This window comes from Nannospalax galili, unplaced genomic scaffold (assembly GCF_000622305.1).
Source record: "Nannospalax galili isolate Female #2095 unplaced genomic scaffold, S.galili_v1.0 scaffold1185, whole genome shotgun sequence".
In the NCBI taxonomy this organism is placed as follows: domain Eukaryota; kingdom Metazoa; phylum Chordata; class Mammalia; order Rodentia; family Spalacidae; genus Nannospalax; species Nannospalax galili.
The window spans coordinates 1,920,697-1,935,014 of record NW_008353597.1 but is presented as its reverse complement, the minus strand read 5'-3'; the positions used below and the strand labels follow the sequence as shown (position 1 = coordinate 1,935,014).

Genomic DNA, 14,318 nt, shown 5'->3' with positions numbered 1-14,318 from the left:
AAAAAAAAAAAAAAAAAAAAACTCAGAGAAGGACAGGAAACCAAACAAGCCAGAGCTAGTCTTCAGTGAAGACCAAGCACTAAAACCGTCTCCTCTACCCACTAAGTCTTCTCTGTAATGAAAATGTAGCACACGGAAATGGAGATAAGGAAGCACATACCTGCCTTCGATATTCTACAAGAGGGTCATAGAGTTTCCACCCATTCTCGGGGAATACTTCCTTATATTCAAAAGCAAAAAGAGGCTACAAAAGAGCAGACAGCAGTTTAAAAAGACACTTTAAAAAACCTTAAAAAGTCAAGAATGAGAAACACACCCTTAAAAAGCGTTAATTATCTATTTCAATTTACTTACCTGCAAGAAAAGTGTTGACACTTTTTCAATGTTTTACATTTGAAAATATTGTTTAATTTACAAACACTAAACATAATTTTTACACATTTTTCCAAAGTACAAAACACAAAGATCCACCCATAAAATTAATCAAATGCTAACCTATTTACTTCAGATTATTTTTGATAGCTTCTGTGGTTTAATTCTAAGAAATAAAAGGCACCTCCGGGGGCTGGAGATGGCTCAGCAGTTTAGAGCACTTGCTCTTTCAGAGGACCTGAGTTTGATTCCCAGCACCCACATCAGCTGGCTCACAACTGCCTGTAATTTTAGTTCCCAAGAATCCGACATTCTCCCGCAATCAGAGTGCACTATACACATGTAGTACACATACAAATAAGCCAGCAACCACATATACAGCTTTTAAAACTGGCAACTCCAAAAAAAAGGCATTTTTAGATATAGTAACTGGTCTGACATCACAGGTATCAGCAATTGGGCAAACATGATGTTTTGTTACATTTTCGAAAACACTTTTTAGCACGCATAGCTTTTTACTTTTCTAGTGCACCAGATCAGAGAACCAGTGCTGATCCCTGCTAGCTAAGCCCTTGAGTTAATTCCTTACCTGATTCTGGCTTCATTTCCAAAATGGGTAAAAATAAGGTTATTGAGGGAGTGGCAACATTACTAGACAGATGGGTTCAGCACTGTCATAACACCACCAGACAAGTAACTGCCTCAAACTCCTGGCCTCCAATGTCAGCTCCTCCGAGGACTTTACAGCCCAATGAAGACCACATAAAGCTTTAAATTGTGGAGACGATTTTCTATTCTCTAAATAGAAATATAAATAGAAATTACACAAGCTGAGCCTCGGGGCACAGGCCTATAATCCAGGCTACTCTGTAAACTAAGGCAGTAGGATCGCAAGGGCAAGGCCAGCCTGGGCAACTTAATGCTGTCTCCAATAAAAGCATAAATAAATAAGTGGCTAAGCTTACTGGTAGAGCATGTGTCGAGCTTATGTGAGGCCCTGAGTTCAATCTCCAGCTTGCTCTTCCTTCCTAAAATCATCATGTAATTACAGAATGTCATTGATGCAGTGGACCTTGGAAATGAGCCAGCTCTCATAACTAAAGAAACTGGCATCCTGGGTTACATCCAGTCAAATGTCAAAGCAGGAATGTAAAGGTAGAGATTTTTGATAATCTAGTCAAGTTTCTTTACAGTAATAATTGCAATCCAGACTTTTTTTCCAAAGAATAAGAAACATTTACCAGGCCATTAGAGACAGGAAATGCATATTTCATTAGATTCTCAAATATGGACCTTCTCGTTCGCCCCTCAGGTTTGTGAGCAAATCGTAAGTTCCTGATATCCTAGAAAAGACATAGGCTCCAATTTAATCACTGTTCACTTTTTAATAAATAAATAAGTTTACTTTAGAACTATCTTGCAATCTATAAATGTGAAATACAAAAACAGACTACAGTTCCTAGAGGCAAGGAAATTAGAATGCCCCTTTAGAAGAAAAAGAAACACAAGTACTCTACTACGCAGTAGAAAACCTAGTTGTGCTCCTCAACTCGGTGAGGGCCGAACGGGAAGTGAATGATAGAAGACCGGAGGTTAGATATTGTATCTCAACACTCTTCCTCCAGTCCAGGGAGACAACCAGCAGTTTGGCTATAATCTCTGCTCTACAATCAGGTTCAAGGGCCAGGCCACTTCCACTACCCTCCTCAAGCATTGTTCATGCTTATGCAGAATGTGTTCACATTCTAGCTAGGCTATCTTACCACACACAGTAAAGGAATTTGAAATTAAGAATAATTTAAATGTTTAAAGCCAGGCAAAAGATGAACCACTCTGTTGTATCTTATTATTGTTGAGATCAGGCTGTGCTACTCTAGTACCCCATACTATATAAACAGTGCTTTTTCAGGTTGTGCCTTGCCCCAAGAGCCTCTGTTTTATAAGCAGCTTTGACTCCGCTTTGAGAGAGAAGGAGGACTGCATCCCCTGGGCCCCAAAACTGCAGCATCTGCTGGCCACCAGGCATCTAGCATAGACTGATAAATAAATTTATCAGCACCCCATAAATTTACTGGGAAGAACTGAGACCATAGGGGCACATGGGTGTATTAAAATCATAACAGAGGGCAGGCCCAAGAACTTACCGGACACTTCCAAGGGAAGGATATCATTTCCTGACCTGGACCCCATATAGTGAGGGACACCCACCACTACAATGGCATGGCCCCACACCAATCTATCATCCAACCACTGGTGTGTACATCAAGGACCAAAGACTCCCCCTGAATGCTCCCTGAGCTTCAGCTGGGCTTGCTCCCCGCTGCTGACATGGCCTAGGGGACTGCCTGCCTGTTCCTGTCTGGTCCTGACCTGCCATTTCTTGTTCTCCATCTCTGTTGTGGCCTCTCCCTCCCAGCTGCACTCTGCAGTTCTGCTCTCACTTCTGACTCAGCAGCTGCAGCAACTTCCTGGCCCCAGTCAGGTTTAATTTCCTATCAACACAGACTCTCTCAGCCCACTTTTGAAACCTCTGCTGCAGCCTCTTTAACTTGTCTTCATTCTGTGAACCACACACATGCATATAGATACATTTACCGTTTGCTGTGTTATGTGTGGCATACTGTTGATATCAGCAAACGGAATGGGCTGGATGGCTCAGTGGTTAAGACACTGGGTGCTCTTCCAGAGGACCCGTCTAACTTCAGTTCTAGGGGATCCACACCCTCTTCTGACTTCCGCGGGCCATGCTCACGTGTGGTGCACTTATATCCATTCAGACAAAACACTCATACACATAAAATAAAAACAAAAGTTTTTTAAAAGATTGGAATAAGGGGCTGGAGAGATGGCTCAGCTGGTTAAGAGCACTGACTGCTCTTGCAGAGGACCGGGATTCAATTCCCAGCACCCACATGAACCGTCCTTAACTTCAGTTCCAGGGGAATCCGAAGCCCTCTTCTAACCTCCACGGCATTGCATGACGTGGGTCCACTCACACACATGCAGGAAACACACTCAGACACATAAAATTTTTAAAAATAATAATTAAAAAAAAAAGGTCAGAATAAAAACCAGGCTCCAAGGTAGGCAGATGATGTAACAAAACTGCTGCCGCTGAAACCACTAAACTTTGTGAATTTATTGTTACTCAATAAATTATGACAATATGGAAAGACCCAAATGTGTTCATCTATATTTCTGGCAAAGAACACACAATTATGTAAAACAATGCAGAGACATTATACAACAACGCACCCACAATACAAACAAAATAGACTACTAAAACCTGATACAAACCAGAATACTAACTTTCCATTCTGTGAAAATAAACATATGTAAATTGAAGCTGAGATCGTGTTTTCTCCCAGTAAACACCTTTATAACTAGAAAAGACACTCAAGAGTCACCTTGTTAACTAGAACTCTCTGAAAAGTACCACAGCAGAAACCAACTCTAATTAGTAATATGTTCCATGAAAGAATATATTTAAAATGATTAACAGCTCAGTTAGTCTCCTTCACACTGTCTTATAGTTTATGCTCCATCCACTACTAGACCACAGTGAAAGCAACCAAGAAGCAACGTACTTCAGAGTGGTTGACAACTATTACCCTCACCGAGCTCTCTTGATGCTAATGAAGAAAATACAAATAAGTCACTAGTTTTAACATTAGATTCAAAAAACTTCTAAGATTAGCACATACAACTACTAGCATGTACAACTATTCTGAATGTACTGCTTCTTTAGCCCTCAGCACTGACAGAATAAAGGAAGGAGCAATGTGTTCTGGTGTTAATTTCTAGTATGTACGCCACTTGGTATTTTGAAAATGAGTTTCTAAACACAGGTTTTATCTAATAGCTTTCTAAAGCTATGTATAAAACTACATACATATTATAAATTTTACCTTGCACACAATTTCCAGTCCATAAGAATTTTCACCTCGGCTAGATGCACCACCAATTTTTTCTACTCTACTAATCACTCCAAGAGAAGCATCTAGAACAAATGGGGGATCCTATGAGAAAGAAACAAAACACAAATATCTAAGAAACTGTAAATTGCTTGATTTGCAAGAGCAGAACCCTGAGTTTAAGCAAATCCCAACACCAACCCAGAGAAGCTAAAAAATGTAACCAGGAATTCTTTAAGCAAAAATTATCAGAAGCGAGCTAGGTGTAGTGACACACACCTTTAATCCTAGCACTTAGGAAGCAGAAGCAGGAGGATCTCTGTGAGACGGAGGTTAGCCTGGTACACATAGAGAGTTCCAGGCCAGCCAGCATATTATAGGGAGGCCCTATGTCCATCAATCAATCAATCAATCAATCAATCAAAAAATCAATCAGAAAAAATGATCAGAAGTGAGCAAACTGGCCACAAATACACAAACACCGAATCCAGTAAATCATACCCGTTCCATACTCTTGAAATACAATCTGTAATTGGTGACCGTCAGTGTTCCTCGTACAGCACCAGTGAAGGGGCATATGTAAGTTACATCTTTGGCTGAAAAGATACAACATCCATAGTTTACTCGACATTGTACACTATTAAAAACAGCTTACACATTTTATAAAACTATTCTGCTAGTCTAATTTAAAACAAAATCAATCATAGAATCAATGATTCCAAAAAACACAGAATCCTAATTCAAGCTCCCAACTCAGCTCTTATCTGGGGACGGAATGTAAATAGGAAGCTAGAGAGGCAGAAGATAGCTCTTCTGAGAAAGAACAAGAAGAAACGACCAGGTCCCATCAGTATTGGTGAGAGGTTGGAGCTGCAGGTGGAGGTGCTGATCGCTGTGTCAGGGAGGAGCCGCCCTCACCCTCGCACATGCCCCCTAAACTATTGTTTCCCATCTCCTGGGTCTTCCCAGCCACAGTCCATTTTTACCATTTCTCTAAAAATAAAAGCCCACGATATGCACAGTATCAGAAAGCACAGAACTGGTTACACTTCTGTAGAAAAACTGCACTTGGAACAAAATTTCTTTGAAAAAATACTTTAATAAAAGAATATTAAACTCATGACCAAGAAACTGGTGTCCAATTTTAGAGAGTAAAAAGTATAAGCAGTGCTTTATCAAACATAAATGATGAATCTGTATGTCATTATGCTCTTAAAAATGTGCACTACCACCAGGTGTGGCAGCGCACGCCTTTGGTCCCAGCACTCAGGAGGCAGAGGCAGGTGGATCTCTGTGAGTTCAAGGCCAGCCTGGTTTACATAGAGAGTTCCAGGACAGCTGGAGCTACAGGGAGGCCCTGTCTCAAAAAGACCGGAAAAAAAAAAAAAAAAAAAAAAAAACCTTTCAGAGAGAATATCAAAGCGTAGAGAAGAGAAATAAACTGTTCAATATTTCAGAACTGATTATTATTATAAGACCTGAATTTAGTTCTCCTGGCTAGAAACATCCCTTGGCACTATGCTTTCTCTTGGCAAACGCAGACTGCTGACTTCCCCCACAAGGTCAGCTTGGAGCCTGCCTTCATTCAGGCTGACTAACTCCAGTGGGAAGGCGTCACTGCTGCGGCCCAGTCACAATACTCTGAGACGACAACCCCTAAGGCATCCTTTTGATGTTACCACCTCCATTTTAATTTTTTCATTGCATTTATTTATTTGTATTTTTATGTGGCATGTGTGTGCCACGGTGCACCTGTGGAGGTAAGGGGACAATCTGTGGGAGTCAGTGTCCCCGACCGCTTTCCGTCTCGCCAGCAAGAACGACGCGGGAGGACAAGTCAGGATCCTTCTGCAGCAGTTTATTTGAAGACTGAAGACCAAAGACGCCGAGAAGTGGGAGAGCTGTTGCTTATATATGCCCCAAAGGTCCCATTTATGACGTATAAGAAGCGGATTGGTTGCTGGAGATCATAAGAAGCGGATTGGTTGCTGGAGATCACGCCACGGGAGGAGGCGGGGGAAAGCAGGCTCTTGTGCACGCCCCTTATGGGTGTGGCAGGATGTTTACTTTTAAGAAGGTCCGGATACCGGCGCCATCTTGTAATGGCGGCGGAGGCTGTGGCTCTCCACAAGTCAGTTTTCCGCTTCCACCGTGTGGGTCCCAGGGACTCAACTCATGTTGTTAGAGTTTGCAGCAAGGGCCTTTGCCCACATGAGCCCGCTCACCTGCCCTCACTTTAACATAAAAAAAGACAAGAAAATTTGGTGCATCCCTCAACTCTCACCAGTGAAGCTTCCTTATATAACAAAGTACAAGGCACACAGAAGGCCACAACTGGCTAGGTTTTAGAGTAAGAGACTGCAGAGTGTGTGTCCCTGTCCTATATAAACCTCTCCCACCTACAGCTCAGAAACCATTGCAGAAGAGGGGGCAGAAAGACTTTAAGAGCCAGGGCTGGTTCGTGAACACAGGGAAGCAAAGGCCACTAGAAGCTACACATGTGAACTTGTGGCAACGGTGGCATCAAGCACAGGGTCCATGCCAAATCAGACAAGGGAAGAGAGTGGAGCAAGGGAGATGGGTGGCAGGTTGGGTTAGTTTACAACTACTGGAGACTGGTCAGTGCTGGGTGAGAGAGAGTAGACCTTACCAAAGATCCCTAGATGGGCTGACTAGACTCCAGTGGATAAATCTGAACCAAAGGACATCTGGGTACAAGTGCCTGACTGGATAGGACTTAACATGTATGGTGGAATACATAAGGTCCAGTAAGGGATTGGGGTCATGGATGGGGGAAGGAGTCAAAATCTGACTTAGAACTGTGGTATGAAATGTACAAAAGCTCAGTAATTTTTTTTTTAATTTAAACCACAGATTTATATTAATTCAACTTGGAATCCAAGGCCTTTTTTATGTGAAATTATGCATGTTTATCCCAACCACTGACTTTTTTCTAATACCATTTCTGAATATAGGATATTGTAATGTTGCATTTGGTATTCTAAGTTTGGCAACACTGTGATTCTGCTATGAGGTACCAAAGTATTTCAGATTACTAATCTCAAATTCTCAGAGATCCAAGGAAGACTCCCCAATAGCTTCTGTGAGGTGTACCAGCACAGAGATAATAGAAATGAACGCAGCGCACGAGTACACAAGTCCTGTGCACAGAGAAAAACAAAAACACATCAAGCAATGCTGAGAAGGGCAAGCCCACTCAGTCATAGGGTGAGAGAGGGCTCAGCGGTGGAGGCAGGGGGGTTGTTCCAACGGCGAGCAAAGCTGCTGAGCAGAGAAGCTGACAAGGCCCGCGGCACTAGTCCCTGGCCCCACTGAAGAGGTGGGAAGGGGAGAGCTCACTCTACTGAAGGTCATTTCAACCTGGCTCTCCTCAGTTCCCCCTCATCTCACTTCTCCCATAGAACTACAAAGTGTTAGGACGCACTACAGCTTTTAGCCCTCAGCTCAACCCTCAGGTTACTTTGCTTCTGTTTTAAGCTGACGATTCTGAATGTGAATTTCAAGCCCAAACCTCTCTTCATTATTATTAAATGTTTCCACTTGAAGTCTCTCATGGTACCTGAAATGCATTATACTTAACATTATACTAAGAGCTCATAAATACGTGGACTATTCAGAAACTCCTTGCAATTGACTCCTCCAGAGCTAGTAACTGGATGCATGTTTAAAATTCAGGAAAAAAAAAAGTTGTCCAGGAGGGGAGGGAAGCCACATTTCTGACCTCAGTGAACAGACAGCTATTTCTGAGGTTCCCGAAGAGTGAGTCTGGGGTGGGCAGAGACAGCATCCGCCCTGAGTCGCTGGGAACAAGGCTGGATGGGCTGGGTGGGTAGTCAAGGCATTTGCTGACATGCATGAGGGCAGAGGTTCAGGGTGGGAAAACAAATGTCTGGAGTCACTGACCAATCTATAGAAATGGGCCTACTAATTAAGATATAACCAACTGAAAAGATTATGCAGTAAGGGAATGGGTTCAAGGATGAAGTCCTAGGGTGTGCTGACAGGGAAGGAAGGGGACCAATGCACTGAGTTCAGAGCAGCAGCAGAAGCTGCTGAAGAGGGAAATGTAACTTTATTAGGCAGGAACCCCCCATGCCACAGTCTACCAAGTACGGCCACATCTGTCTCACATCATCACTCTAAGGATGACTGTGAATGGAGGAGTACACATATTCCAACAACTACTCCAGCATTTAGCACTCAGTGCTGATAGAATAGACCTAACTCAGTGAGCAGTTCAGTAAATCGAGTGCTCAGTGCACACATACAGCCAAAGGGGTGGAGGACTGAGGAAGTTATTCAATGTGTCAAGATCAAAACGACAAATAGGTTAATATCACCCCATTTGGAAAGCAGCTCCCCACTTTGGCTTATTTTTACACAAGAAATGACACCCAGGGAAAATGAAGCCTGAGTTTCTAGCCAATACGACTAGTAGTGATATGAAGGTGGCACTCCTTAGCTAAAGCACCCACTTCAACCTCCTAACATATTATTTATTTCTCAAAATCTACAAGCATTCTGTAGACTGTCACAACAAAGCAAAAGCATACAGTCAAACTACAGCTTTTCTGCCCCTTTCTGGTGCACAATTCATATTATCACTATTTACACTGAATACCAAGAGGTGTCCACATAGAAACAGCTTATTGTGCAATGGAGATGAACTGTTTTCATACAAAACTTAACCTGAGTTTACTTAAGAAAAACATAAAAAGTAGAATGAGAGAATGCACCTTAAGAAAAATCACTTGTCCGACGTTTTTATCTAGACACCTCAGCATCTGAATGCAGAATTCAAAACAATGAAATTTTCTTCCATGGTAGTGAGCAACAACTTTAAAAAGAAGAACAGCAATAAATTTGTGTTTCCCAACAACCCAAACAGGCTACGAGAGCCGTTCACCTAGGCTTGCAGTGTGCACGCACTGACACTGAAGCTATGGGAATGAGCCCCGGCTGGAGGCCTCCTCTATGCTGGGGACTGACTATGTGCACAGTCAGAAAGAAGGAAATAAAAAACTCTACTACAGACCCATGTCTTTAATGTTTTCTCCAGGAAGCAAGGGCGGTTCTTCCATTTCTGCTAATTTGTTTGACTCCCTCAGGACCTAGATGGGGGTAAAAGCCAAAAAAAAAAAAACATTTTTTAGTCAAAGGCTATTTCTTTTCATTCAAATTTCATTCAAATTCTACTTGTTCTTATTTGCAATTATAGTAAATTCTTACACTACTTGAAATCCAGTTATACAGACTGTAGGGTTGGCACATAGAATGTGAGGCTACCATTTTTCTAAATGTATTTGTTGAATGTCTTAATAAGTCTGACATTCACATACCCCCCCCAAAAGCACATGTATTCAAGTTTAATTCTAAAACAGCCTAAAAATAAAGTGAGACTTCTACTATCATTTCATAGGCAAGGACAAATAGGTTGAAGTGGCAGTAAATTTAATTCAAAGTCTCATAGCAAAAATGGCAGTCTAGGATAGACTATAATGGTAAACCACTCCATGTTCCCGTTCCAACACACCATCTCAAGGGTTCAGGGCGTTTTCAATCAGGTAAATTCAAACTCTTATGTAGATTTAATATTTAGGGAATTTTTTAGTGAGGCTGATGAAGAATCTTACTCCCCCCAAAAAAGATATTAAATTAAAATCCTGATTAACAACTGATGACTTGTGGTTACCTTGGGAAAGATGTGAGTTTTTCAAAAATGCAAATACAGAAACATGATTTTCTAAGAAATTACAGCCCAAGAAAACACACAGACACAGACAGACAGACAGACAGACAGACAGACACACACACACACACACACGCACACACAGTCATATGATAAACATATCCTCCATCAGCTATCAAAAGCCTACCCATCTCCCTTTCCCCTTCCTCTGCCAAACACTAAGTTTTCGTCTGTAGCTCTCCACTGCCCACTAATTCCTCAACCCCCTAGAGTTTCTGCCACTGATCCAATGCCCTCCGGGGAACCTGCCCATCCCCAGTGACCTCATACTGAAGACAGAACGGCAGCCAGCTCTTGTTTTTCTTTGTATCTCTTAACCACGAGCACACTATCATGGCTCAACTCCCTCTTGGCATTCTTGGTCAGTGGCCTTAGAATTCCTATTTCTCCTGGGTTTTCCTAGCCTTGTTACTCCATTACTCAACTCCCGGTGAGTCCACTTAAGACTTCGACTTCAATCCATATTGTTAGTCAAGACTGCTCTTAGGCTCTAATTCCACTCATCAAATGCTCAAGTTATTCCCCTGATACTCCGAACTTAACAGAGCAAATGCCGATCTGTGTTTGTGCTTAGCTAGTGGCACCCCATCCATTTGGTTGGATACACTAATGGGGAGAGTGTGGAAAAGAGCAGTGGCCTCTGTAGCCAGGTGCAGGCCTTACTCAATCTTCATTTGTTTCATTAGACTGAGACAATTCTACCAGAAAAAAAACAACTTTCCAAAAATTCAGTGTTTAGCTTTTTATCTTTTATTTCCTTCCATCTAAAGTTTAAAGAGAACTTTAAAAGAAAACAGAAGAAAAACAAGGTCTTAATGAGGGTACCTTCTGCAGGCCTTCAAAACTGAGTCAGCTGTCTCCACATATGAGCACCTAGATCATTTAACACACCCACTCTAATTGCCCATTAGTCTTCCCTGCCAAGCTCCAAGAGAAGAGAGAACTTCCACACCTCTCAAAACCCAATAGAAATATAACATGAGCCAGAAATATAACCTTTAATTATCTAATAGCCACACTAAACAAGTGAAAAGAAAGTCATTTTATTTTTGTAATGTGTTCTTTGATCCAATATTTTCAAATTACTGTTACTTTAACATCTAAATTTTTTAAGTATTAATTTTCCATTTTCCATACAAACCTTTGCCATCCTGGGTATATTCTACACTTACTACATCTCAATCCAGAGAAACCAAATTTCATAGACTCCATTATCCACATGTCTCATGGCCCTTGCATATGACAACGCCAATACGATTAATCTGCTTCCTGGTGATCAAGTCATTCCTTAGTTCAAGACAGGGCTTCAGGAGGACTAAATTAAAGGTCCGTCTGTACTGCACAGTCCAGTGCTCACCTACAGCCAGTAACTAAACACTGGAGATATGGCTCGGTGGTTAAGAGCATGAGCTGCTCTTGCAGAAGACCAGAGTCTGATTTCCAGCACCCACTTGGTGGCAAACAACCATCCATAACTCCAGTTCTAGGGGATCTGAATCCCTATTCTGACCTTCACAGGCATTGCATGACATGGTACATTTACACACAGGTGATACATTCATATACATAAAAATAAAATACTTTTAAAAAGAATTAAAATACAGACTATGAACTTAGGCAGAATAAAATAAAGACAAATTACTTCCAAAGGAAGCAAAAGTGGGTCAGTTCCAGACTTCTCTACCCCACGTACTACAGGGAAAGACCATGTCTTCCAAAGGTGGCAGGTGCTGCTTTGGGGGCTGTGTTCAATACCAAGAGCAATACCAATGCTATGCACTGGAAAATATAACCCACAAGTTGCTTATCTGAAAAAAAAAATCATCTGAAGTTGTAGTTCAGTTGAAAACAAGGAGCAAAAATTAGACTCTATGGAAGCAATTTGAGACGTGTGGTGAGGACGCAGGTTTCCTATCCTAACACCTTCCTCTCTAAACAAAGCTACCCACTCACTACCACCACTGTTCAATGTCACCACATGGGAGCTGGTGTCATTCCCCAGCTTACAAGTCTTCAGCTACAGACAGGGTAACTGCAAATGCATCATAAAGGGCTTTGCAAACACTGCTCAGATATAAAACCTCATATCCACTCAAAAGAAGTATCATCAAGCTTTCGGGGTCTTTTCTCATGGCCTGTTCACATGGTGTTTTCTTCCTCTTAACTGTACAACCCTTGGCTGGCACAGCATGTAGGAATCTCTCTCTCTCCCCCACTCCGCACTCCCGCTTTCTCCTGGACTATTAATTCCTAGATTTGTCCCCAGAGCAGCACACTCTTCACTATTCTAAAGAAAGCAAAAAAATCTTTTCCTTTTAGTGTTTCTGTGAATCAAAGAGACAGCAGGGATATTCTAAGAATCTGGTACAATGTGGGAAAACTAACTGAATACTTTTAATGTCTGAGAGAAGAGATGAATTTGCATCAGAAATAAAAATAGAAAGTTTAGGGGCTGGAGAGATGGCTCAGTGGTTAAGAGCACTGACTGCTCTTGCAGAGGACCTGGGTTCGATTCCCAGCACCCACATGGCGGCTACGAACCATCCTTAACTCCAGTTCCAGGGGAATCCAGAGCCCTCTTCTGACCTCCACAGAACTGCATGACACGGGTGCCCTCACATACTCGCAGGCAATACACTTATATACATAAAATCAAAATAATAAATTTTTTTAAAAAATAGAAAGTTTAGTGAATCTTTCCTGAAGGGCTGCAATAAAAGGGAAACATTCTGAAACATACTAAAGAGACCATCAACAAAGAGTCTGTAAGTCCATTTATATTAAATTCTACTTAGATTAAAACTAACTTAAAAACCCAGAAGTTGATGCGTGGTGAGAGTGCAAACTGAGAAGGGTCTTCAGGAAGTACCTGAGGCAATGAAGCCTTACACCTTACATGGACTTGAGATTCACAGTATGTCACAGTTCTAAAGTACAATGTAGGGCAAGGCTGTGAGAAATTTTACATAGAAAAAGTACACATGATACGTAATTTTAATGATTTACATACAAAAATACTAAATGATAATTACCTGAATGGGAAAAATGAGTCCATAAAAGTTCCAAACTATCCTCCACAGTTTATGTACTAAAACTGATAGGGAAAAAAAATGAACTTATTTTTCACTGGATAAATGTTTACACCAGATTTATTTCATTCCATTGTTTAGACACCAAGACTGATAAACCACAAACTGAGGGAACAAACCAAACGAAACTCTGACAGGGAGAGCCACAGACAAGGGTCTGGGGTGAATTTTCTGGTCATACATTTGGAAGTACATCCCAACTCCAACAGAGGGAAAGTCTTTTCTTTTCATGCCACAGTCAAGGACAATTCATTTGATTTTCAGATGAAGCCATAATCATCAAAAAGCAGGCCACATTACCTAACCATCAATGACTCAACAACAAAAAAGATGAGAGAGAATATTCCCGAAAGCATCACTTCATGCTAGTCCTCAAATGTGAGCTTAGTTAGAAAGAGTCACTGACAGCAAAGGCGAGAAACCCCAAGTCAGAATGACCTGTGTCCATACAAGAAGGCAGTCACGTGAAGACACACAACACCACGTACCGATGGACATGAGCCGGTACTGACGCACCGCAGCCCAAGGAGCAGCAGAACTGCACAGCCTCCCTAAAGCCCATCTCGCCGCTCTGCTGGAGCAGTCCTAGTAAACCACTGCACCCAGTGCCAAGAGAAACTGCTATTCAGTACTTATTATTTTAATGTTTTATCGTTTTTATTTTATGTGTATGAGTGTTTTGCCTGCATGTCAGTATATCATGTGCATGCCATGGCTCTTAAGAGGCCAGAAGAGGGTGTCAGATACCCTGGAACTGGAGTTATGGATGGCTGGGAGTCACCATGTAGGTGCTAGGAATTGAAGTGGTCCTCTGGAAGAGCAGCCAGTGCTCTGAACCACTGAGCCCTTTCCAGCCCCATTATTCAGTATTTTTCAATAAGCAAAGTTGAGGTTGGCAAGATAGCTTAATAGGTAAGGAGTTTGCCATGCTGGATTGAATCCCTGAGTTGAATCCCTAGAACCTACAAAAAGATGGAAAGAGAGAATCATCTTCACAAGGCTGTCCTCTAATCTCCACACACATGCTGTGGCATGCATGTACCCAAACACATACAAAATGCACGTGCACAAATCATAAAAAAAAAAAAATTTGCCAGGTGTGGTGGTACACGCCTTTAATCCCAGCACTCGGGAGGCAGAGGCAGGCAGATCTCTGTGAGTTCAAAGCCAGCC

General features: G+C 41.8%; 1 protein-coding gene across 7 annotated transcripts in view; it reads right to left on the bottom strand.

Annotated features, from left to right (window-relative positions):
* Mtmr2 (myotubularin related protein 2) overlaps positions 1 to 14,318 on the bottom strand; it is a 91,821-nt gene that overhangs the window by 25,471 nt on the left and 52,032 nt on the right. For all 7 annotated transcript variants that reach the window (XR_003846739.1, XM_008850835.3, XM_029554892.1 and 4 more), the window contains 5 exons: positions 9,343 to 9,418; positions 4,788 to 4,882; positions 4,281 to 4,391; positions 1,614 to 1,715; positions 161 to 244 (listed from right to left, as the gene is read on the bottom strand). Coding sequence is in view for 6 of the 7 variants with exons in the window: in XM_008850835.3 (XP_008849057.1) it covers positions 161 to 244; positions 1,614 to 1,715; positions 4,281 to 4,391; positions 4,788 to 4,882; positions 9,343 to 9,418 (468 nt within the window). In the remaining variant the exon portion in view is untranslated. The remainder of the gene's footprint in view (positions 1 to 160; positions 245 to 1,613; positions 1,716 to 4,280; positions 4,392 to 4,787; positions 4,883 to 9,342; positions 9,419 to 14,318) is intronic.